The 26,368-nt window shown below is 51.0% G+C and overlaps 1 protein-coding gene across 3 annotated transcripts; it reads right to left on the bottom strand.

Moving 5' to 3' along the window:
* Nucleotides 1–1,085: 1,085 nt before the first annotated feature.
* On the bottom strand, nucleotides 1,086–26,140 carry KLHL25 (kelch like family member 25). Of its 3 annotated transcripts, none has more exons than XM_006271173.4 (3): nucleotides 26,038–26,140; nucleotides 10,143–11,956; nucleotides 1,086–2,963 (listed from the first exon to the last, which is right to left on the bottom strand). In XM_006271173.4, exon 2 carries the CDS (start codon nucleotides 11,937–11,939, stop codon nucleotides 10,170–10,172), a length of 1,770 nt encoding a protein of 589 aa, XP_006271235.1. In that variant the 5' UTR covers nucleotides 11,940–11,956; nucleotides 26,038–26,140; the 3' UTR covers nucleotides 1,086–2,963; nucleotides 10,143–10,169. The 3 variants fall into 3 exon arrangements, with proteins under 3 accessions (XP_006271235.1, XP_014461603.1, XP_014461604.1); XM_014606117.3 differs by lacking the exon at nucleotides 26,038–26,140 and adding an exon at nucleotides 24,657–25,688; XM_014606118.3 differs by lacking the exon at nucleotides 26,038–26,140 and adding an exon at nucleotides 19,902–20,017.
* Between the last annotated feature and the right edge of the window lie 228 nt (nucleotides 26,141–26,368).

Here is a 26,368-nt window from a genome sequence, read left to right on the forward strand (position 1 = left end):
TCAGGCGAGATCCAGAATGGAAACAAAGGGGAATGTCTTGGGTTTTTCCCCGTGACCAAAACCATCGCCGCACAAATCTTCCGACGGGCCTTTTTCAACGGCCAGAGCCAAGATTAAAAATCAGAGTCAATGAAAAGTGATTAAGGACATTTCTTCTGTAGTCAAAGGGGGTCATAATTGTGTGGTCCTAATAATGAATAAAGTGGGCCAAGTTTCTTCCTATTTTATCACCCTACCCTCCGACTGCTTCGGTTACATTCCTGAATTTACTCTCCCAACGCCCTGTGTGCGGTAGGATCACGCTCCGATCTAGTTTTTACAAATGAAGAACATAGGCACAGCTCTTCAAAGGCGCACACATGCCTAATTCCCATTGAATTGCAGCGGAGATCAAGAAAAACAGATTGGTTTTCCCCTACGTCTAGGCTGCGCAAGCTCTAGTGTCCTCATAGTCGGGAGGAATTTCTAATGCTTCAGTAGTGAGGCATATCCCATAAAATGCCTGACACTGGCCCAGCAAGGGGAGGTGATGTTGGCATGAGGAGATGGTGCACGTGGAGGAGACCACAGTGGTGAGTGCAGTGCAAGACCGGAGGGAAGCTAGAACATGAACTTTCCCCTCCAGCATTGCAGCGTTGCAGAAGTCAGGAGAAGACGAGCTGGATGATGGCAAAGCGAAAACCCAGAAGTCAGAGCTCTTCTCTGCATCTTCGCTCATAGTACAGATTTCCCCTGAAGAGGGATTGTGTCTAGCGGCGACCACTGAAATCTGCTTGGCACCAGACACCAAGGCTCTCGCTTCTGCACCTCGTCTCACGGTTGGAAGCCTGATGCAGTCGTGTCCTTGATTTCGCCTCTGGAGGAGCTGCAATATGTCTTTCTGATCTGGGACAACACACTTCATGCCCTGCCTCAGTTTCCCCAACTGCAAAGATAATTATACCTAACCAGGTTAAATGGAATTGCTTATGAAATGCAGCCGTGAGGCACCACAACGTGTGAAGCGTATGATTATTCCTCAGCCCTGTTATTATACCTAAATCCAGCTTGCTTCGAAAATAAGACTCCCATAGCACAGACATAAATGGTTTCCCAGACCGTTTTATTCAAGTTTTCAGAGATCTGGGAGCCAACTACAAAATGTAAAGAAACATAAATCTGTCCGGTACAGAGGTCCCTGTGTACAAAGTGTGCTCGTCCTGACAGCAAAGGCAGCTCTTGGCTCCTGAAAGGCCTTTGTTATTTGAGGCTGTGTCAAGGGCTTTCAGTACATTGCATCATTTGGCTGGTGAGGCGGCAGCTTAAGCTAATCCGCTGAGGAAAGGACAGCTCAAAGTATTCACAGGAATGCTGGAATAGCTGTACGCCGGAGGGCAGCGGGCTGGCCAGGTGCAGAGCCCATCTCCAGCTGTGGCCAACCAGCAAGGGAAATGCCTCCGGCTCAGTAAGAAGCTGTATCCTTCTGTGTCAAGAGCCACAGTCTAAGAGACCTCCCCCGCAAGGGGGACAATGGGACACTAAGAAGTAGTGGCTATTATGTGGAAAACAGCACCAATGCATAGCTCACCTGTGACACTCAAGGTCTCCAAGAACTGAACATGGGTAATTTAGACCAGGACAACATGGCCAGAAACATTCACCTGGGTGGCACAGGGGTGAGGAGGGCTTTCCTCACCTCCGTACCCACCCATCATTCTCCGCGCCAGTGGTGTGATGCTTCACTGGATTCAGTTTTGCTTTTCTCGGAAGCGTCAAGCTGCTAGAGGCGGGATACCCTACTCAGGGGGGTGACAATCAGGTGTGGAAACCGCAAATCCTATGTTCATTTGCTAGCACCGCTTCCATTTGTGCAAGTGTTTGGGGAACGGGACCGTGCAGAGGGGAGGCACTGAAGATGCAGCAAGTTTCAGCTCTGCCCAGAGCAGCATAACACACATCCTAGTATTTTGGCACATTATTGGGGTGCAAAATCTCTTTGCAGCAGCCATGTGCAGCACGCTACCAGGCTGCAAATAGAAGGCAGGTGAACGTGCAAGGCAAATGCTCCCAATTTCAAAACAAGCCCCTGCCTCACCTGGCTGATCTGTCAGCTGCTTGGGCTATCTTAATTATGAGTCGGGGCTCCCAATTTAAGTTTCAGTGGCTGCCTTCACTGCAGGGCAATGGGAGCTGGTATTTGGGTCACCTTGCTGCAGTAGCATGGCACTGACATAGCAGAAGGGCCCAGCAGAGAGCAAAGTTTCTAACCCATGCTGAGCCCAGAGCCGAATTACCCAATCCCTCCTCCATCCACAGTCCATAACCATTCCCACCCCCCTCGCCCGCCAGGTCTTTAAAACAAGTTAAAGTCAGCTAAACAGCAGTGGCCCCCAATATAAAGCACTTGGCAACATTCACTGCTTTAAAAAAAAAAACACGTAGAAACTGCCCTTCTTCCCCAACCCAGTACAAAGAAAGCACCTAATGAGATTATTGTGCTATGTGCTCCTACACACACACGAAAACCATCACGGGAGCCTACTGCAATCTCCAGAGGGCACAGATGGCACTAGCGGCCTTACTCTTCCAGCCAGCTCTGTTTACGCTGCTACCCCAGGGCATGGCCATTACTCCCACCTCCTGCTACCAAACAGGCTTAAAGCAATGTCCATGTTTCTCAGCGTAGCAAAGCCAGGCCCACTTCCCTCCCCACCCAACAACTGCAGGCGAGAGCTCCAGTAGAGCATGGCTGTAACCCCACAGGATTGCAAACCGGCACCTCCTCCACTTCCCTTCGGTCTCTTGATCACACAGCAGGTAGACTAGCAGCTTCATGAAGCTTCCCGTCCCAGCCCACGTGGGGCAGTTTAGTTCCTAGGTCAGCCCTCGTGCTGTCCCGGTGCCAGGGACGGGCCACAAAAGATGCTGCGCACGCAGCGGTAATCAGGCTCCGGCAGGGAGGGAAGTGAACGTGACGCTGGCATCTGGGGAGGCAAAAAAGAGAAAGCTCATTAACAGGCATGTCATTCGTCTACCACAGCCCCAGCCAAGCACATCCCTCCCGCGCAGAGGAGATCACAACCAAGGCTAATCAGTCCCCCAGGGAAACAACGGGCTGCACACTCTTCCCCGTCTGCAGAGCCTCGAAACCCTTGAGTTGTCAGTCCTTGTCACGTCTGCTTCATTGCACCGCATTCCTGGGCCCACGGCCGCTTGGCGGGTCTTGCAGGGAAGGGGCTGGGGTGGAAATCATGAGGGGTGATCGAGAAATGATGGGGGGGTCATCAAGACAGTTCTGGAGAGAAGGGGAGTTGAGCTCGAGAAGAGACTGGACATCTCAGAGTGTATCGTGATTGGCAAAAACCCTGAGCCCTGGCTAGGAGATCTCCAAAAAAACCCCATGGAAGTGGAAAATGGAAGAAAACTGGGAACTTTGGGGGAGCAGCAAGTGACGCGCTTTCCCTTTTCCCTCGACACCAACCACACAAGATGGGAAGTTTCCAAGGGGTTGGTAAGTGCAGTCAGGAGCCATACCGCAGGCTCCAGGTGTTTTTTGTTTGTCCAGGTATAGGAGAAGCCCGATATCGATACGCTTGGTTCCTGCGGCCAGCCACTCCCTTCCCACTGCGCCCCGTGCACAGGCTTCAGAGATAAACACCTGCTCTTACACTGCAGCCAGTGACTGCCTTGCTTTTGCCATTAAGTAGATGCAAATTAGTTTTCCCATGAGCCACGACAAAAAATAAAACAACACAACACAACACACCCCACCCCGCTAATCTGGGACTTAGGCGCTCAGGATTATGATTAATTGAAATGACAAACGGGCCGCACCCATGAGATGACGTTAGCTACAGCATTTTGAGCATGGCCAGAGCTGGGTCCTGGACAACTTCATGATTGCCGGCAGCTTTCTGAGGTTGGGGGGTCTGGAAACCCAGAACTCAAGCTCATTAACCAAGGACAGCGCCAGGGTACGAATGTCCGACCAGCCCGTTCCCACTGCCCCGAGCCGGGAGAAGGCAGAAGTGGCAAGCAGTGAATTACGTTTTAAAAATGCTTGTTATCTAAGGGGTAATTAAATAACCCGGGGAAGGAATTGATGAACAGATATGAAGTTTATTGCGACTGTGGCCTCTTAAATTATAATATAGCTCTGAGACTGGCACCCAGCCCTAATCCTCAAAGCTATGTAGGTGCCTAAGTCCACCACTTAAGCGCCACGGATGAGCTTCAAAACCACCGCTCAGCTGCTGCCCCAGCCTTGCGTTTTTACTGGCAGGAAGATGCAAGGCTACGGCACGGCTGCGTGCAACCCCAGCTCGAGCCAAAGGTGCCGGACAGCCAGAAGCGAGGTGTCTCAAAGGGAGCCACTCCTTTGCTATAACTGTGCTCAGAGAGGCGCAGGGGCTATGCTAGACCCAGCCTCAAAGGCTTGCTTTGTAGCTGGGGACATAAACCTCAAATCTTACAAATCCCAAAGAGCCTGGAGTGCCCCAACCACTAGTTATGCTCAGTCCGGCAGCGCCCACCTTTTGAACGTCCTGCACCAACGCAGTCCTCAGCTCAGGCTCCCCGTGAGCTAGCCCCATACAGAGAGTTCGATGCACAGGAAGGGAACCAAGGAAAGCAGCAAGTGAGCAGGAGACAAACCTGAGCAGGTAGTAGGAAATGCAAGGAAGCTAGATGCCTAACTGTGGGCCAGGGGGAGGCATGCATCTTGGCCAGAAATTCTCACGCATTAATCCCCTCCTGGAGTTTAACAATTAAGGCAGGTCAGCTCGCTCTCAGGAAGCAGCACCGAGACCCCCACCTCATCTATCTCATCTTCTGCAGCAGGTGGGAGACCTGTTTATAAATCCAAACCCCACCAGCGTTGAAACAGAGACATGAACCCAGGAAGAGTGCCCAAACCAAGATGGGAGGATTTCAAAACGACTCTCTCTCTCTCTCTCTCCTATGAAGCTGTTCTGTACCATAAGAATAAATCAAATATTTATTGGGGCAGGACTTGAAACCTGACCCTCCCAACTCACAGATGAAAGCCCTAACTCTTGGGCTATAAAGCTCCTCCTGATTTTTCTCTTTCCAATTCTAAGCCCCTTTGCAAATTGACCCCTTACATCCCACACTGATAAGCTCCTCAGACAAGCCGTATGGAATAAGCCCGTTCTTATATATGCTCTCCTCCTGCTGCTCCAGGGGCAGAGCTGTCCTCGCTGGTGCTGCTGCTTTTGTTGAATGTTGCCTGCTTTAATTGTTCTTCATTTAGCAAGAGAACAGCCTGTCCTACTCAGCTAATCAGGCTCCCGATTGATTTGCATTTATCCTGTCCTTACTGAAGATCTCTGGAGTTCGTACATGCCTCTTTGCATCGAATCTGCTCATTCTCACCCAGCTCCCAAAGTGAAACAGGGCAGTTTCATAATGTGTCTCTCTTGCTTTTTAATGCAGGAAGTATTAACAAAACTAATATTGTACCATGGGAAAGAGGCAAAGTGAGTATTCAGAGAGTGAGACAGAGTGAAACGCTGAGCAGATCTCTTATAAAAAAGTCCAAATGGGAAGAAAGAGGGCCTGCATCACTTTTAAGCCTCGCAGAAGACCAATAAAATGTTATTATTTCATGGGTCACCGATCACTTGAGACACAGAAATCAGTTGCAGGGCTGCGTGTGCTGGGCAAGATCAGGCCTTTCCTTTTAAAGCTGCTAATTACCCTTGATCCCTGGAATTACTGGTGGGGATCAGCACTTACTTTACTGTCACACTGCATTCTTGGTGGGAACCCTGCGGAAAGGGGCTCTGATGCAGACTGGCCTATGCTGAAACCTGGCCCAGTGGGAGATCAAGCTTCTTCCTGGAAACAAGTTTGTCCCAGTTATGATTACTGCATTTCAAACTAAAGTAAGGTAGGATTGGGAGCTTTGTGGATCAGCATTTTGCAGGGGGGGGACGACATATGTGGACCATTAGGCACCCATGGCCCTAGGAAAAAAAGATGGATCAACCTGTTACATGCCTACTTCCCATTTATGTATTTAAACCCCCCGCAAAAACCCTCTCCCTCTCCTGAGCACAAACCTTCCAACTATGCTTTATCGTGTGGTTAAACAGCCCAACGCTAGCGCTCTGCAAAGCCATGCTGCAATGAATGTGAAGGTCCATCAAGGGGACGGACGTCCCCGATACGTTTCCCTGATCACAGTGGGTGATGGCAGAAATGTCAGGATGCGGGGAAAGTTTTCTGGGCTCCAGACAGTGAAACCAGCTGGACAGAGTTAGCAGCCAAGAAGAATGAAAGTTCATCTTGGCCCCAAGAGGCCAAACATGCCTTGGCTTTTGGTTCAATGTGTACCAGGCTGAAAGCACAGGATTTCAAAGAATAGCCATGGATATCTTGCTCCTTACTGAGAGCTGGTGTAAACAGAGCAAAGGGCAGCAGCAGTGAGGTTTCTACCATGCTGAGAAGCAGAGAGGCTTGAATACTGTAGAAGCTCAAAAAATAGTCAGATATGTGGGTGCTCTGGGAAACCTGAAGATGCACCTGAACGCAGCTGGTCTCAGAGAACGGGCCAGATGCTCTGCCCTGCTTCTGCACAAGGGAAAGGCTTCGTCTCCACCTCCAGGTCTCCGCAGACTAGACCCCGCTGAAAAAACCAGCAGCTGGTGGTGCTACTGACAGCAGTGCCCTGGATGCGCAAGATGGTCCTAGCCAACACGACCTGCAGCAGGCATCTCCTCAGCTGCCAGGCAGAAATGGGAAGGAAGATCCCTCTGTGCTGGACTGGCACACGGAGCTGCCCACAATGTGTGCACCCTCATATTTAATCCAGGGGGGGTAAGGGCAAAGGTCAAACCCTGCCAGACACTGCCCTTGCCCACATCCAAGACATGCTGCAGAAGGGCAGTCACTGCCTCCCAGCATCCTCCAACTCTCCAGAGCTTACTGGGGGGCCCTTCCCTGGCAGGCCCCATGGCACTCCCTGCCCCAGCACCGCAGCAGGCTGGGGGTACCAAGTTGGTCTGCTTCCAAACAATCGCAGTCTACAAATACGTGCTTTGCGTGCCACACCATCCTGTTCAATCTCCACCATTCTTGCGTCCCGCTCAGACACCAAGTGGTGGGACATCCTCGGCGAGGGTGAACGTCCCAGGTGAACCTATATTCTACCTTGATCCCTTGAATCCCCAGGGGCCCTACAGACAGCAGAGCGCTCCCCGTCAACCCTTGGTCACAGCCTGATTCCTCTTGGGCAGACAGAGTAGAAGGAGTTCAAGAAGGGAAGCAAGTGGAGGTTGCCAGAGTCCAGCTCTCCGCGCTCGGTCAGAGCTAGATGGCCACGATCCCCTCTCAGCTGCCCTTATCTATGCCAAGGCAGGCATCGGTTTAGAGTCCCCGATTCTGGGAGCTGCAACGGGCTCCCATAATAACCTGGGAGCCTCTCAAGGAGATGGTGGCCAAAGACACAAGAGATCCTGGAGCCGTTGTCTCCAGCTCCTGACTCTGGAGCCCTCAGAGTAGGGCTGTTTTGCCAGAGGGATCTTCCCAGCTTTTCCACCAAGCCCATCACAAATTGGGACAAGCCTCTGGGGGCTGAGCCTGGGCAACGTGGGATAGTCGCTCCGGGCAGACACGTTTAACCGCAGACGTTACTCTCCAGTTTTGGAGCTTTGGTTCCAGAAGCCCTCATTACTTAAGGACGTGACAGTGAATGAGTTTATAAATAAAGGGAACAAAAAGACCCCACATCTTGGCGATGGGATGCTCACTGTTAAGAACGCAGGTGGTTTTAAAACAGCCTCTTCTAGCCCAAGAGAAGTAACGCCACCACAAGCATTTCATACTGCAGCCTGCACTTCCCACCAGCTTTCTGCAGGTCACTCCAGGGCCAGATTGGGCAGCGTCACGTCCTATTCCTCCTCCACATGTCCAGGGCTTGGGACCGCAGGCGGCAAGGGAACACTGAAGCCCCAGAACTGCTCGAAAATGCATTGATTAAAAATGAATCGCTGAGAAAACCGCACTTGTTACTGAGACTGGAGAAGCTCAGCAGGTATATGTGGCTGCGGCCAGCCCTTGTGCCCCTCCATGTGCTGGAAACCCAAGCTAGGAATTAATTCAGTACCTGCAGCAGCACCTGACTCCACCCTAAAGAGCCCCTAGCCCCACTCCCATGTGTGGCTGGTGCAGAGGTTTAGTATTCAGAAGTGCCTGCGACCAGCTCGCTGAGAAAATTAATTTTCAGCTCTAGGATGGCTCTTATGGGGAGGCCCCATTGACCTGAACAGAAAACGATGGAGTCCTCACACTCTTTGCTGCAATATTTAATAGCCGAGCAGCAGTTAATTAGATTACTGAGCCACTGCAACAGATGCTAGGCAACACGTGAGAAGCACAGGGGGGAATTTGGGAAAGCCATTATAATTCAGTGCTGGAAACGCGGCGCACGCTCTCCTGTTAACCCTTGTTGTGCCTCGCACAAAGTCCAGCCCAGCATCTCAAATCCAAGAGCAACCCAAAGCTCTGGTTGTTTCTATCTTGAGGTGCCGGCGGTCTCCGAAAGGCAGGCAGCGGGCAAATGTCAGATGGAAGTGTCAGCAGCATCCCCTATGCCCAGCTGGCATTAGGACACGTTCATGGGGAAATCCTAGAAGGCTCCTGTAATGTCCATATGCTCTGCTACTCCGAGGCACACCCCTGATGCTAAGCAGGAACAAGGAGTTAACAGGGCATTACAGGCCTTGAGCACTACTTTTTGGTCTACGGAATTTTAAATGACAGCTGGATATCAATGCAGATATGGAGGAGGCCTCCTCCAGAAACCCCCATCCACCTTCTTGGGATAAACACCCTCTAGAGAAACCCTGCAAATCCACCTACGCCCTTCCATCCCAGGGCCTGGCCAGGGCTTCAAATCCTCTCCTGATCAGCTGCCTGACGTGCAAACAGGACAGTAGGCATCCCAGTGGTGGAGGATCTGTGCCAAGCATTCTGGAAGAAGTGGTGCCAAATTTCCTAGCAAGCTAGTGGGGAATGTTGCCCAGATCCATATTTGCCTTATAACAACATCAGGAAGGCTTTTAGGAAGCGCCGCCTTTCACCTGCCAGATGCTCTTTGGCACACTTTGCATGGATAATCTACAGGGTGATTTTAATGACACAACAACAGACCCAAAACTCATGACCAACATGGTAGCTGGGCCACCCCTGGAGAAGCAAGTGGGAAAGCAGCTGCCAGCCCTCCTGTCCAAGTTTCCATTGCCCCTCCTTTCCAACAGCGCTTTCCCTGTTACCGTGATCAGCCAAGGGAAAGAGCCCCACAGCGACTTGGGACTGAGTGCGAATGCCTTTCACCGAGCATCTCCTGAGTAACATGCACTCTGCTCCCAGCTACTACCCCCCTTCCATCCCAACCATGTCTCACACTGGAGTCTGTAGGGCAAGAGGGGAGGTATTTGATAGGCAGGGCAGATTTGCATCTTAAACTAACCAAAAGGAGATATATGTAGCACAAGCTTTTCTGGACTGAAGCTCACTTCATCAGTTGCTGTGGAAGGACATGCATATGGTGAATGGTGTATAATCATTCTGGTGTCACATCTGACCTTCAAAAAACAAATGCATCGTGGCCTCTCCTGTCCCACACGCCAAAATGTAAATGCACCAGTGCTTTTTACCTTGGACATCCCTGCTCCCCTCCCCCCAGCATACCAACAGTTAAGCCCTTCATGTCTATACTCATCAGCATCAAGCAATTACCCAGATACCCAGCACAGAAGACAAGCTGTCTAGGCATTTCTGAAGCGCTCAATCACCATTATGTCTCCCAGAAGGTCTACTATACAAGCATTATTAGAAGCATGATAGAAACATGTTGCTTGTGTCTCCCTGGGGCACCTGGGGATGGAAAGCTGTCTGAGTCTCAAAAGACACCAAAAGGATTGGTTTGAAATAATTACTGTACAAGAGCAAATGGAGGTGTCAGACCTACAGCATTATAGGTCTGATCACTCTACATTTCTGCGCTTTCTAAGATACACTCAGCTTGTTAGGAAATGGGGACACCCCCCGGAGCAAGACTAGACCCAGCAATCTTGGTGTGGAGCAGAGATGCACATTTAGGTGGTAACAGCGAAGTGTCAGGTTAAACATCCTCTTACCTGGTTGGGCTTGTGGGCCAACGCCTCTCAGGCTGGCAGGTGCTTCCACGTGCTGACAAAAGCCGTGGGTATGAGCGAGTAAGGCACGGTTGTTATACAGTTCCACGTGTCTGAGGTAGGGTCGTAACAGTCCAGCGTTTTGCATCGTTGAGTCCCAAAGTATCCTCCCACCACGTACAGTTTGTTCCCCGAGGCTAATGCGTGGCATGACATGCGTTTGGCAGTCATGTCCCCAACGCGAGTCCACTGGTCCGTCTCGCAGTCGAAGCGGTAGGCGGACGCTGCTGTGTATTCACTGTCACCTCCCATGATGAAAATCTGGCTGCCCAGGACAGCAGCTGCTGTGTAGCGCCAGGGCTGGGGGCACTCTGCTTTGATCGTCCACCGGTTCTCAGCAGGGTCGTAGCACTGCACCTTGGAGACCATGTCCCGGTGAATGCTAGTCCCGCCAAAGACAAAAAGCTTGAGCCGGGCACTCACCACGGCAGCATTGCTGACTCCATCCCTCAACGGGGCCACCATGGTCCATTTGTTGGCTGTGGGATCGTACTTCTCCACCTGCTTCAAGGAGACAGAGGGAGAGGCAGGGAAGACACCAGCCACTGCGGTATGGCCACCGACCACATACAGGCAGTTTTCCAGTTCAGCTGAGCCATGCCCAAACCGAGCTATCAACATGGGGGCAGCTTTGGACCATTCCTCGTGCACGGTGTCAAACACCCAGACATCTTTTGAGACCCCGTTCTCAGATCCCCTCCCGCCAGTGATGTACACTTTGCAGCCAATGGCACAGGCACTAAACTCTTTCCTTGGGCTTGGCAGGTCTGCTTTGGGAATAATCTCCTTGGCTTTGCGATCTACCTGATATATCTTGTCACACATAAAGGTCTGGCCACCCAGGATCAACAAGGTATGCCCAGCTTTGCGAGGCCGGGCGCAGAGACTGGTGACCACCCCATCATTCTGCAGGATCTTCTTCTTGCAGTGAATAGCCTCGTCCAAGATGACCTTGTTACTCTCATCGGCCATGATCACATTCTCACAAGCCATGGCTTCCTTGAGGCACTCTGAAGGCAGTAAGGCTAGACGCATGTTTCTCAGCAGCTCTGGGAGGTGAACCCTCCGTTCATCCAAATCGTACTTCACCCACTGGAGGACAGCCTTGAAGACCTTCTCCTCATCCTCAATCTCCAGCTCGTCGCTTGAGATGAGGTCCAGCAGCGTGTCCTTGGAGAGGTTGTTGAAGTCCTCGCTCTTGTGCATGGTTTCAAAGTTGACCAGGCACATTCTCCAGGACAGCTCATAGAGCCGCCGGCACTGGTGAGCATCCGAGAGCAGCATCATGCCCAGGCAGTTGGAGGGATGGAGGTTCTTCTCGAGGAACTCGGCCGCCGCATCTCGGACATCGTGGAACTGAAGCATGTCGCTGGCCTCCAGCAGGGACTCTGCGTTCTCCTCATTGATGATGATGCGAGAGGAGTATGCAAAGTCCAGCAGAAGCTCCAGCACCTCCGGGTGGAGGCTGTCATGGAAATTCACCTCATCATCCAGGCTTTCCCGGAGACCATTGCTGAACATGGCCTCAAAGTATCTGCTGGAGGCAGCCAGGATGGCCCGATGGCACGGGAAGGATCTGTTCCCGGCCCAGAGGATGACATCAGTGAACATGCAGTGTTTCCGGAGAGTGTTGAGGTGGGACAATACGCAGTCTGGGTGGGAAGCTTTGTGGAAGAGTAAGATATTCATGGAGCCGGTGCTAGTCCGGGATTTACGGTTCTCGTGGACGCTGACTGACATGATGACGGAGGTATCGTCTACAGAGAAACAGAGAAAATAAAGTGTAATGTCAGGGGACTACTGATGAGAGGCAGCAATAGTGAGAACTGGGAGCACAGTGCAGACATCTTTTGAACCGAATTCCCCCCTTCCCACTGATCTGTTAATGGATCTCAAAACATGCCCAGTGGCCCAGCATGGGCCCTTCCCAGCTCTGCTCCTGCTCCGCAGTCTGGATCTGCATGGCTTTTTACCACGCACCTTCAAAATTCGCCATTACTCTTCCAGAGCTCAATTAGTGGGTAATCATGGCAGCAAAAGAGCGCTCTGCATTTCAGCTTCAACAATCAAGCTCCAAAATGAAGCAATTAAACCCCAAAACGAAACAGCAAACTTTCTGATCAGCCCCTGAGGGGCACACAGGCAAACCGCAGAGCACTCGGTCTTCCTCCACCAAGAGGAAAAAGGCCGTCTCTCCAGGGTAAAGGGCACTGGGCGTGTTTTTGGCTCAGGTCAGGTCACGCTGCCTTCTGATCTAGGAGAGATTATTGCAGGTTTGGAAAAGGAGATTGCTACTGCATTTATTTATGGGATAAGTGGCTATTAGTGGCAGCCAAAGATTTCAGACTTTGCCAAATCTTTCTATGCTAGTCTGTGGCTGCTGAATCCCAGCAGACACTTCCACGTGACTTATCTGCTTTATACAACAGGCCAGCGCCCGGCTATCTGACACAGGAGACAGCTATCTTGTGCTTTCTCCCAGACAGGCAGAAGCAATACAGCATTGTCCCAGGCATCTCTGCTTGGCACTATCTCATGCAGTTGCTATCTGATGCCTGTACTTCTTGGCTAAATATGGATGGAGCACAATAGCACAGACAAATTCACAGAGTTTGCATGACCGGATCCGATGAGGCCATTTGTTCCAAAACATCCACGGACGGATTTTCTGCAGGAGATTGTGTCTAAGAGTGAGGGAGACTTACCCACAGAGCTTCACTCTCACAAGTTCCCCCTACCCCTCACTTTATTGAGGAGCCAGGTCCTAGTTCATACATCGAGCCCCACAACAAAGCCTCACAATGGCCAGTGTGATGTCACCCGTTGTGATGTCACACGTTCCCAACAGCCTGTGGCTGCACAGCCCCGCTCTGTCCATTGCCCTGGCTTGTCACAAGTATAGAGGGGTGATGTGGCCTTCTGGCACAGACAGTTGCCTTGTGTCGGATCATAAAACTTCCTGGCATTGCTTCTGCAGCTAAAATCCGGGCTCAGAGGGCAAGCTTAGAGGCCAGGCATATTAAGAAATCAGGCCAAACAATTTGAAAACTTCAAGGATACTTGGTCTTTGAAAGTATCTGCACAGACTGCCACTGAGGGTGCTGGACCGGCTGTATGGAGGGGCCAGGAGAACTGAACAGAGTGCACAGGGACATGCACTGTGCTGGGGACAGGGACAGAAGTGCAGTCAGGGTCCAGGGACTGATTTAGATGCAATTGTATTGCTTTAAGAATTGGGTTCAACTCTGCCTGCCCCGTTCTTCCAACAGCAGAGCGGCCCTTCCTTTTCTGCTCCTTTCCCCACTGAAACACTCCTTCGCAGGTCGAGTATCACTTGTTCAGCCAGAGGCACAGCGCTGTCACCTCGCATGTCTTTGGAAATCACGAGAAACGCCCCCACATACCCCCCAAGCCCATTAAAAAAAAAAAAAATAATCAAGAGAGTCTTCAAAAGCATTCATAAAATATAGGTGAAAAAGAAAAATAAGCATAAGCAGCTTTGAATTTGCTTGACGGGGCACTTGGAAAACAGCATGCCACCCTGAAAGCTGGAATCTTATTTCCCACTCCCCATCCTCCCATGAAAGCAGAGATTATTTTGCAGTCTCTTGATCCCACCAAGAGAGAGCCCCTACAGATCACGGGAGTCGGCAACGCTGAATTAGCTCACCGCAGAGGTCCCTGCCCACACAATCAGACAGACCAAGACAGAGTCTCGTCTCAGCTAAGGCAGCTCGTTTTTCCCAGGCAGCTGCCAAATGCTGAGCCCTTCTCCTCTGGGGAGACCAGCGATACGGTGCAGACCATGTCAGAGGAGTCGAGGAGCCCTGATGAGAACCAGGCTAAGCATTTAGGCTTTGTTTCAGGCCAGGTGTAGCATGCCCTACGATTTATAGGGCAAAAGGAAACAGCCTCAGGCTCCTGTTACCAGCCAAGGTGATCTGAAAAGCCAACCACAGAGGGGAGAAGCATGAAACCCTCCGAGTCCGGTGACAGCATGGCAGCCCCACCGGACACGGGGCGAGATGATCAACTCAGAGGCAGCTGCAGCAGTTCAGTGCTCCCACGCTTCACAGGTCAAAGACTCTGCAGAGGCTTGGTGCAGATAAGTCTGCTGGGGTCCCCATCAGTGGCCCAAGCATTTTCCCACCTCCCCAAACCCAAAATGAAAAGCTTGGGATGAGCAGTGACATGTGTGTGTGTTTCTATTTCTTTACCCCCTGCACTTAGTTACTGCACTGTGTACTGCACTGCACAGAGGACGGGGCTGTGTCATAAGCATGGGAACATCCTCAGTTTCCCAAGCTAAACAGCACAGCTGGAGCAAAGCACAGCTGTTAGTCCCTGCTCAGTGGCCTCCATCCCAAACAGCTGCATTAATGAGAAGATTTTGATTTGCCATTCACAGACTCCTGCCCAAGACCCCAAACACCTCGTGCTGAGGCTGCTAAACTCATTTCACTTGCGAGCAGAGCCAGCTCTCTCCAGAACCGCGACTGCATTATTGGAACAGCCGAGCTGAACACCGAGGGGAAATCTCTCTAGCAACAATGCACAGCTTGGGAGCAGTACCAATTTTGAAGGGTTAATACTGATTCTAGTGATATAATCTTTGAGCGCCGAACTGAGGAAAACAAATTAAATATTTATGAGTCTGTTAAAAGCTATCGATTCAGCCTGCCATTCCTACAGCCTCAGAAAACACCCTCCTAATCTATTTCTTTCTTTGATTACCAGACCTGAGCTGTGAGCTGATGCATTAATCTTTGGTATGATTACGGATTACTTCATTTTCCAGGAATAAAGAACACCCTGGAAACAGCGGAGTCCAGAAAGGGAGAATAGGATCAGTTTTTCCCTGAGCCTCAGGGATGAAAAAGTCTCTGTTCAGAATGGAAGGGACAAGTCTTTAAGGAACTAAAGTACCTAAATAAAATATTAAAAGTGACACCAAAGTCACCGGGATTGTTTTCAAATCCCAGTCCCATGCGTACAGTGGCTCATGCCTCGGTAGGTAGTAACCACATTTCCATCTCACGGCTGCTTTGTGCTGCTTGCAAGATCAGCTGGTGGGTTTCAGCCCAGTCCCTAGTGGGACAGATGTCCACGTCACTCGTGTCACAGCAGGCACTGGCTTTTCTGCCGTAAAGGGGACCGGTTGAAGACCAACCCGGCCATGGCAGAGAATAGCCCTTCCCTCTCACCGATGGTCCCTCGAGGCGCAGGGTTATGACGCGTCCTTGTCGACCACCGCCAGGCTGGACAAGCACGTTGCAGAACCAAAGTGGAGCATTATTTCTAGCAAGACGTTTCCAACTTCTGGAGCCACAACAAACCAGTCTCTTTGAAGGGGAGTGAAGCCGACTTACACGATCTCCCTTTCAAAGATAAGGACCTGAAATCTCTCATGACTTGGGTTTGATTCCTACCACAGCTGGCAAGAGTAGAAATGAAGCAGCTTCTCATTCTCTGGCTATGAGCAAATCACAAACCGGCCCAGAACCTGGCACAAGCAGGACTTTTCCTAGCCCATTCAAAAAAAGTGACGTGTAATAGCCCCGCTTACATACCAGATGGACAGATACAGTAGAGAAGAGCAGTTTCCCAGATTAGTTCCTTCCCAACTCCAGAAACCTTGTGAACTTTTAAAATCCACAGGTGAGATGACCCCCTGCGCTGGATAATTAAAATGTGGCAGGGCTAGTCCACAGCCCTGCTTCAGCAAAGTATTTAGGCTTAAATGTAAGTGCCTGTGGAGCAGGGCTGGACTTGAGCACAGGTTCTTAGGGGCTTTGCTGAAAAAGAAACAGAGAGACCTGGGATATTTTTGAGGTTTTCCTTACCTATCTATTGAGCTGCAAGAGAAAGATGGAGATGCTCTGGGTGAAAAACACTTTGTACACAGAAGAAACTGGACAGTGTCCGAGCTCCCACCTCAGAGCTCAAAAGGTTACCTAGCAGGCTTAGCTGTAGCCTCAGTTTAGCATGAGGCCAGTCAGTAGGATGGGTCGTTACAGTGGACCCAATTCTGTTGTTTCCATGCCTCAGCTCAAATAGCAGACGGACTGGCTGGAGCAGACTGGCTCTTGGATCTACCCATATGCTACAGTCATTTCGTTCTTTGAATGGGAACTATACAAACCAACACTGCATTGTCTCCCCAGGCTCCCACTGCGAAGGCAAAGGCAGACGATAACCCTTCTTCCATATGGACGAGAGCCTGGGAGCACTGGTTTTTTGTCAGCTATCCAAGGTGTCTGCTGGCTCGGACATTCCCTTGGCTCACTTCAGCCTCCACACAGGAGACGGTTCTTACAACACACTAAGATGGGGAGCTCTGGAAAACCTTCCACTCGGGGAGGAAAGTAATTGGAGACAAAGGTAAAAGTTCAGGAGTGAAGGCTCCTCAGGCTCCAGCTCACAAATGCTGTTGTCTCAACAGCCTCCAGAAGGGACAAAGCCAGTGGAAAGAGCAAGGGGCAAGGCCTGGTTGAATTCTCTGTTCAAATCATGGCTTCAGTACCCTCACCCAGCTGAGAGTCTCTCGATGGCACTATGGTGCCCTAAGAGGGAACAGCGCCCAGGGGAATACTGCTTGTGGAAAGGGGCTTCCCTGGTTCAGCACGTGGATAACGGCACATCCATATAGCCTAGGGGACAACGGCAGGATGGAGGGTGTGACTGAAGCTAGCAGAGTCCCGTATTTTTGGGCTGCTGCAAAGTGCCTTTCCGGATGCTCCTCTAAGTTGTGCTGCGAGGTCCCTGGTTTTTGCTAAGGATGGGGAGGCACAAAGCTACCTTACTACTGACTTTTCTCCCTGTCCCTGTATGAGCATCACCTGAAAGGCCAGCTTGGACTTGGAATAAATTCAGCTTTTTTTTTTTTTTTAGGCAGGAGTTTGTTCACAAATCTCCACATTTCTTTAAGGAATCACCAAATGGTATGGATAGTTTTTGCCACCGTGTAGCACAGTGATTTTCAACGATAGTCAACAGCATCCTGGCATGCTGCGAGATCCTTTTAAGGGTGATGCATGGTGGCAAGCAATATTAGCACTAAATGCAAACACCGACACAGGATTCACAAGATAAGCCCAGCGATCTCCCCTAGGACTCTATAGCCTCCAAAGCAGTCTGGCTGGCTGCGGTCTTTTTGAATTCTTTGCAACAGAAGAATTGGGCTACTATTTTTCCATAGTCAAGAAAGCAGATCTTCAGAGAAGATATTTTCCAAAGGGTGCCTGGAGTCTAACAAGTGGTTCAATGAGTCTAAAAGAGGTTGAGAACCGTTGGGTCAGACGGTATTGTTCCTGCTTCCCGACTGGACAATCAAGTTTGTTGGGTTTTATTTCGTTTTTAATAGGAAAGTACCAAACTGAGAATCACGCGCTCCCCAGCATGCATTTCTGGTCTGACGACCATTCCTGACATGCTGATACTACCAAATTTTGGGAGTCGGCTCCCCTCCCTGTCCCCACCCCAAAACCAGGAGTGGTTGGCTGAACACACCCGAGTAACACAAGCCCCACAAGCCTTCATGAACTGAATCCTCCTACACTTCTAGTCACCAGTCAGCATCTGAGAGAAGCAGAGAGAGGGTGAGTGAGCAAGAGATGATTTTCTGTTCGACCAGCTCAATTGAAAACTAAAGCAAGAGCAATCGTGGAAGTCAGCTGTGAACTCTCCAGGCAACCTTGGACCCGCGTCTTCATTGCTGCAACCTGCACCTCCCGTCTGCCATGATTCACATGCAGGGCAGCGTGCGCTGTTCAGAAGGGGCTTTCATTAGTGTTTAAATGCTAACTCTGCAATTCTGGGATCAAAGGCTTTGGCTCCAGAGTGTTCTCAATTTCCCTTTCCATTTATTCCGTTTCATTTTTGCTGTCTCTGTTGTTCCCGTCACCTTCTTTGTCTCCTTTTGCATGGGCTGTGGTAGATGCTCTGCATTTAAAGCCTTCAGAGAAACAAGAACAAGGTCACCCAAGCCTAAGACTTCTGGGCAGGGAGGCAGGGTAAGCCGTGGCACAGATCGGAGGGACACCATCTCTGCAGGCAGGGCACCGTGTGCTACTGGGTCAGACTAAGAGTATCCCAGCAGCTCCTATATGGCGTTTTAGTGTCTTCTCTGTAAAAATGACCTCAGATCAGGATGGGGAAAGAGCTGATATAAGGAGTGGAGGGAAAATTCAGCTGTCTGTGCATACACTTATACACAAAAGATCAGCACTGAACACAGTCACATGGGCCAGGGCATTAAACAGCCATAAAAAAACCCAGAAGTGTCTGGCTTCAGGCACAACCACTGTAGTTATAAGACAAATGCTTTTCTCATCTAGACCCGAACATCTTAGTGCAATCAAGGGAACTGCACCAGTAGAAATGCCAGGAGATTTTGATCCTTCATTTCCACTGGGCTGTGCCAGAGACAGTACTAGCACCACGACGGCAAGGAGGAAAGCAGATTTTCACCTTCCAAGTGGCAGCAACCTGTGACCCACTCATGCTGCACCCACACTGCTGCCCCTGCCATTGCCCTGGACCATACGACGGCAATGACTTTCATTCTACACCAGGTCAGACGTGCCTGGACCCCTGGACACTTCAGAGAAAGGCATAAAAATCCCCTGTAGTCCCTCAAATGCTGCAATACTAACCCTTAGGGGGGATTTCTTCCTGAAGAAACACTTCTTCCTAGAAGCACCAAGAGAAGTTTTCTGGTGATTACCAACCCTTTATCATGTTTTGGGTTTTTTTGTTTTTTATATGCCCTCTAAATTGTGGGCTTCTCTTCCACTTCTCCACCCGCCGCATTAACAGCCCTATATAAACACCACATGTCCAAGTTTGCAGCGCTGCTGGTTTCAGCCACACAGAATTACTGGGCAGTTCTGCACCTCCACCCCTTTCACAGCGCACAGACCCACCACTCGGGACCCTACAATGGATGTGCCGTTTTGTTTAAAGAGGGAGTCCTTTGCTTCCTCTCCTAAAAGTGTGCGGAAATGCTGTGAACTGGATTAAAGCAGCTGCCAGAAGCCATACCCCAGCTGTGGCTGGATTTTGCCACTAAGAAGTGTGATTCTTGGATATGGAGGTGGTGAAATGATTTGGAGTGAAGCGTGCTCCATCTATGAGAGAGACGGTTATTCACATTGCCTGCTGCTCAAAGGCAGCTGGATCAAACATCTGGTTCAGCACCAGAACTGGCCAACAGGACAGGGAAAAGAAACCCTTGTAAGAAAGACAGGAGGGAGAAGAGAAGTAGGGAAGATAAGAGAATAAACCATATGAGTTAAAGCTGCCACAGCTTTAACTGGAGCTCTAAATGTTTGCTACCTATCTGCCACTTTCATTTCACTCTCCCTAAGCAGCAAGGCATGGCTGGAATTGAATTTCCAAATACACCGCTTGGAGAGCTCAAAGCTGCAGCTCCCCGGCACCGCTCAGGAGAAGCCACTATGTCCTGGTGCATACAAGCGGATCTGCCTTAGAGACCAGAAATCCAGGCATCCCCACGTCCTGCACTGCATCCCATCAGGAGCCCTGGACAGAGAGGTCTGTTACTAATATCACCTTTCTATAAACAGCACTGGAGACGGGAGGAGTAAAAATAGTGACTGACACTTAGTACAACACTGCAACCGTTGACGGGCAACCTGGGTGCCTGCCAGGTGCCCCAGACAGGACAGGGTCTCCACCTACCTCCAGCTAAGGACCTTCCACCAAGGTGCCTGTCCACAGCGACCAAGTATTTTGATGCCAGACGCCAGGAGCTGTGCTTTGTTCTGGGCGACAGACGGGTGAATCCAGCATAACTCAGCTCAAGTCAGGGCCTTGCTGGCGTCTGTAAAGTTAGCTCTTCCCTGTCCTAGCAGGATGACTAATGCAGCAATGATGCAAGTATGATTTGCACCCTATAATTGACAGGCAGCGCAACTCTCCCACAGGCGGCAAAGTTACTTGGGATCTACATTTTTGCAACAGAGCAGAATTTGGCCAGCTGACAAAGCCACATTCAGAAATAAGTGGAGCAGGTAGGGCCGACTGGACTGAAACATGGAAGCGCTGGCCCACCCAGAACCACGGCCGTTTGAAACATCCCTATTCAGGTTTTTCCCTCTTTGCTGTTCATTCTCACAGCAGGCCCATGCAGCCTGGCAGGGAAGAGTCACATCACATGCAAAGCAGTCCCTTTGGGCCGATTCACCTCAAACAGAAATCACATAGGTTTTCAAGCCCAGATCATCAGGATCCAAGACACCAGCTTTCTGGAGAAGTCCTGGGCAGACAGCTAAATTTCTGGGTGCTTTATCCAAATGATTCAGAGCACAGAGACACAGTCTGACCATCCCACCTTCATGCTCCAGCCTATCTAAGAGCATCTTTTGCCGCTTCGTGCTATCCCACCCTTTTGTTCCCCCACTGACTCCAGTTCCAAAGTTATCCCAAAGGCTTATGAATGCCCAAGTACCAAAAATAATGGTTCAGGTTGTCCTGATTAGAAAGTTGCATTTTTACATATCTGGAAGGAATAAAAGAGGATGAAATTCGGATGCTTTGGACCTGTCGGAAACGGGTAAATCTAACCCAAACAAGCCACACAAAGCAAATTAAAGGTACCTGGAAAAAAAAATAAAGAGATTTAAGAGCTCATTGTCAATTAAAGCTGGTGAAAAACGATGCGCAGGCCAATTTGCTCACTGCTCCATACCACAAATCCTTCATAAAGCTTGTTATTAAGTTACTCCAAAAGGAATAGCTTAATAATAGTTGCTTAATAAGAAAGGTGGGTTTTGTCCATGCTCATTACTAAACACTTTGTTTGGCAGTACTGGGAACATGCTCGCTGCAACCACCGTCCAACTGGGAGAAATAACACTTTTAGCCACAGTTGAGATTGAGGACAATAGCTTTTAATCGCTGCATCTCAGCCCAGCGGATCTTTTCAGAGCTCTGAATTCAGTTCAGAAGCAGCTGGGGGGGTTGTCCGCCGAGCCGGCCCTCCAGCTCAATTAGCGAACGAATTCCCTTCAGCTAAATCAATCACAGTCCGCTTGCAAGATGGATGCTGAGCCGTTGATGACGCTAGCAAGTCTCCATCCTCCAGTCCCCTGTCTTTCCAATTATGCTCAGGCATGCCAAGAAGGAAAAGACCCATTTCATCATGATGCCCTTGCTCCCTCTACCCCAAGCGGGGCAAATACAGTCCACTGAAAGATGGCCTTTCTTCATGGGCTCCATCTCACAAAGCCACAATGCTCTGCTCAGTGGAGATGCACTGGGACAAGGCAATTAGTCAAGGTAATTGCAGAGCAACTGTGGCAGACAACATGGCTCTAAAAGGCAGACAGGTCTCTCCCACCTTGTCCTCACACAGATATTGGTTTGCGGAGCACCGAACAGGGATGCCCAGGATGCTCAAAGCCTCCGCTACAGACACTCTTGCCACTTGCATGTTCAGAGACTTGATCCAAAGCCTGTTTAAGGCAGGAAGTCTGACTTCAAGAAGCTTTGGACCAGGCCTCCCCGGGGTGGGATGTAAGGCTTGGAGCCTGACCTGTAAAACATGCAGGAGAGTGGGAAATAGGAACCAGGTACCAGCTCCTTACATTCCCTTTTGCATGCTGCATGCTTAATACAACATGGCCAATTCCAAAATCATCTGCCATAGAAAAATCCTATCATTCCTCTACCTCCTGAAATGATGCCCACAGCACATTTCATCTGCACACAGAGCAGGGGAACGGTCATTTAAAACATGTGCAATTGCACGTACTCATGACGTACATGGACACTGCACTTAGAAGCTTTTTGGGACCAGACACCCTGTTTGGGCTGTATTTATACAGCCTCTAGTACAATGGCTCCAGCTCATGGCTGTCAATTCAGAATTTAAATTCAGCTCCTGGCTAGAAAACCTGGTGCCCTCCTTATCTCTGCTAGGCAGGAATGCTTGGTAGCAGTCACTTGACAGCAGGTCTGGCATGGATTCAGCACACCACACAAGTCTGGGAGGGCCGTGCATCTCCAGAACTGGTTACCCACTAGTGTTGACATGGGGCTACAGGGTGTTCACCCCTTTCCAGGTAGAAATCAAATCTCTGATGGAAATTAAAGGCTATTGGGGTGGTGAGAAAAAACCACAGCTAAGGGGAAAAGTAAAAAAAAAAAAAAAGGCTCTTATCTTTCAGAGCTATGTAGTGCACTGAGTCGCATGAATTAAACTACCAGTGACTATATTGGGACAGGAGTACTGCAGAGGCACCTATTATCTGATACAGCATTTTATTTCTGCCCCAATCCACAGGACATTAATGGGATTTCCAATGTAGTATGATGCATGCTTCACCTCTGGCTCACAAACTATCCAATAGGCTCTGCAGGGACCACTGGTTTTAATGAGCAGGCAATTTGAGATGGCTCAGGGTCCTAGGACAAGGGAAGCAATGTGTCCACCACACTCAGAGGGGAGGAATAATGCAGCCCGCGCAGCCCTCCCTCCCCAGAGCGGTGCTGCGGGAATATAAACTTGATGAGCAAAGACACATTGATGTGATGGTAGTTAAAGGTCACGTCAGGGGGCCTGAGGCTGCTTGTTATAGCTAAATGCTTCCTAGCAGGCATTCCCATAGCCAGAGCTTTAAGCAGCACGGGCTACATTTGCTGCAATTCAATTACAGGCTACAAGGGATGGGATTAGATCCTGCTCTCCCTAACAAGTGCTGACATCTGTGCTTGTAACCTGGCCCTTTCAACACCCCCATCTGCCCAGGGAGCAGCAGCTCCTTCCAGTGTCCTGGACACACCACATCTGCTCAGCCTGTTTCAACCACCTACCCATGGGGCCAGGACCTGCCCGACTTGTTCCCCAGCGAACTGCTCACACCTCTCTCCATGTATCACCGAGCTCTGCCGGCCTTGTTCCACCCCGGCAGGTGGCCTCATCTGGTCTTTCCTGTTCCGAACTTTCACCTAATAAACGCCTGTCTGAAAGCATTCAGCTGGCCCGCAGGAAGAAGGACTTTTGAGCCCTGCCACCAGACTGTGTTGACAAGTGATGCTATCATCAATCATTCACCGATAATGACTTGGACTCCTCTCTCAGCCTTGACCGTACAAGGCCCATTTTCACTTTCTCACGAGTACACGACAGGTAGAATCCATCTGCTCCTCCGCTATTTCCCCCTTGCACATTGAACCAGCCTGCTCCTTCTCTTGTTGGGGGTTGAAAAAAGGCCTTCTGTCCTTTGGTGACTCCCCAGCTGAAGATCACTTAGGAGTATGGCAGAAAACCCATCACTCGAGTCATTTAAACCTGGGGTGACTAACACGGAGAACAAGTTAAACCACCGACTAACACAGAAAATTTCATATACAGCAGGGGAAGGAAGGCCGTATTTGGCCACTAGGTAAAACAGGCCTTTTCATCACTAGACCCCAGCAGTCTTTCCTGTCCACTAGCACAAGAGGCTGAACCTGATGATCTTGTAAGGTCCCTTCCAGCCCCTAATATCTATGAAACGATGACATTTCTAAGTACCAGCAAGGTCATTAGGGCTTGTTCCCTTTCCTGACACTGCTTAGAGTCGTGTTTCTTTACGCTAGGGTTGCGGCATTTTTCCTCCAGAGGGAATTCAGTTCTAGCTCTGGACATGAGGATCCCGTTTCTAGGCTGTAAGCAGCAGCGACACAATGCTTTTCAAAAAGCACAGAGCAAACTTGCACCGAATCTCAGCTACATCCCAAAACACTTCACTGAGTGCAATCCTATTCCAGAGAAAAATGGTAGCAGATGGCAAGAGAAATTAAAGCAGCAAAGGAGAGGAGATGTGTTTTCAAATAACATTTGATATGACACATCAAACAGAGCATGGAGCCGAGAGGCTCTTCCAGAACTACAGAAAGACAGAAATCATACACCAGCAGCAGCCAGATCCTGCGGCGCGGACCCCACGGCTGGACTAAGGGAAGGCCAGAGTCCGAGAGAAGTGCCAGGAAAGGAGGCAGCGCAAGTTCCTCCCAAAGTTGTTCCATCAACATGCTGCCTGCCTGCCCTGAAGGGACCACCTGTGGGACACCAGTCTAGCACCACCGACTATTTTTTGCCATTTGTACAGCGCCTGACACTTTACAAACATCGGTTTCTTATGTAGGTTAGATAAAAATATCAGGCAACAGAGAGACAGGCTGGCGGGTGAGAACGTGAGATGGGAAACAGAGGGAGACGGACACAGCACAGTGTTATAAACCACTTTTTTTTCCCTGCATCCGTCTCATCCTATAGAGAGAAACACATTTGGGAGGAGAAGGTCGAGGATGGAGGGAGGCCAAAAGGTGCAATAGGCGAGTTGTCCCAAGCACCAGGTCACAAGAGGGTAAAATAAACAGGAGACAAAGGTTGTTTGTGCAGCGAGGAAAAACTGGCAGCCGTGTCTACATCTGGAAATGTGTCCGTACCAGACAGGTGACTCCTCGGAGAGGATCAGGTGAGCAGCTCCCCTGAGCACAGCGTTTGTTTTGTTTCGGGATTTAAAAAAAAAACAGCATTAATGGGGCCAAGAATATATTAAAAAAAAAAAAAAAGACTAACTTCTGAAGGACCAAGGGGCCCCTGGGAACACAAGGCGATAGGGCAGAGACGGTCCTAACCGGACAGGAAGCTCTCTCCACTCCATCAGTCAGTTCAAATCAGGCATTCAAACACCACTGCAGGCTTTAAAACAGCATTTCTGCAGCTCATTATTTCCTCAGGAAGATCTGCCGCCCAGAGAACCGTACGCACAGTTTAAAAGGGGCATGAAGTTAAACGAGGTGGGGGGGAAGCCACGCTATTCGCATCCGAGGTGCGCGCAGCTTTTGGTTTTACCCTGGACATCCACAAAAGCATTCCTCAGCAGCACCCGGACCGCGCCGCCCGCCCCCCTTTCCTGCACCGGGTTATTCTCCGTGCGAGGGGCGCTCAGCAGCTCTCTGCCCGCCGGCACGTGCTGCTTTCTTGGAGCCACTCTGCTCCAGGGCTCCCACAAAGTGACAAGAGCGTACGGACGGGTGCCGAGTGGGGCGGACCACAGGTCCATCTCGCCCTGTGGTCTGTCATGCAGGGGCAGAGCGCGGGGGCCTTTCCCCCTCTTCCGCTCCCCCTGCAGCCTGGGCCATGCCAGACCAGGGAAGCCCTGATTCAGAGGCTGCCCCCCGCGCTCCCCAGCTCCCGACAACTCCATGCCTGCGAAGGGTCAGGCTTTGTGGTGCTTCGGGGCATCAGGAGCTGCGAGCGTGGGAGCAGCCTCCACCGTCCCCTGGCACAGGGAGGAGGGGCCGCTCCCCTCATCATGCACTTGACCAGGGTGCAAATGGGCAGGCAGGGCGCAGCTTCGCCACGCCGGCAAAGCCCGGACCCCAGGGGCTGGGACGCAAGGACCTGGACGGTGCAGCCGAGTCAAGGGAGGACAAAGCACGGCAGGGCAGGGGCGGAAGCAACCCTCAGCCCCATGCAGTGCCCAGCCCAGTGCAGCTCCCAGTCCTGCACACTGCCCAGCCCAGTGCAACCCAGCAGCCCCCAGCCCAGTGCAGCTCCCAGTCCAGTCCAGTCCAGTGCAACCCAACAGCCCCCAGCCCAGCACTCCCAGTGCAACCCAGCAGCCCCCAGCCCAGTGCAGCTCCCAGTCCAGTCCAGTGCAACCCAACAGCCCCCAGCCCAGCACTCCCAGTGCAACCCAGCAGCCCCCAGCCCGGTGCAGCTCCCAGTCCAGTCCAGTCCAGTGCAACCCAACAGCCCCCAGCCCAGCACTCCCAGTGCAGCCCAGCAGCCCCCAGCCCAGCCCAGCGCAGCTGCACTCACGCGCTCCGCCGCCGCCGCCCGCACCCCGGGCTCAGAACGTCCCAGCAGCCGGGAGAGAGAGAGGAGGGGAGGGGGCGGGGACTCCCCATCCGCCCGCAGCCAATCAGCAGGGGCGGCTGCGTGATGGACAGCCGCGAGAAGGCGCAGGCCCGGCTGTGCGGAGGAAGGGGCGGGGCGTTCCCGGCAGCGCAGCCAATCGGAAAGGCGGGGAGGGTGGCAGGGCTGGGCCGCGCCGGCTTAAAGGCGCAGAGGCCTCTAAAATACGGCTCCCAAACCCCCACACTCCTCACCCCCCCTCCACACCTACACAACACTGCCTAAGCAGCCCCCT

Source organism: Alligator mississippiensis, chromosome 11 (genome assembly GCF_030867095.1).
Source record: "Alligator mississippiensis isolate rAllMis1 chromosome 11, rAllMis1, whole genome shotgun sequence".
NCBI classification, from domain to species: Eukaryota; Metazoa; Chordata; order Crocodylia; family Alligatoridae; genus Alligator; species Alligator mississippiensis.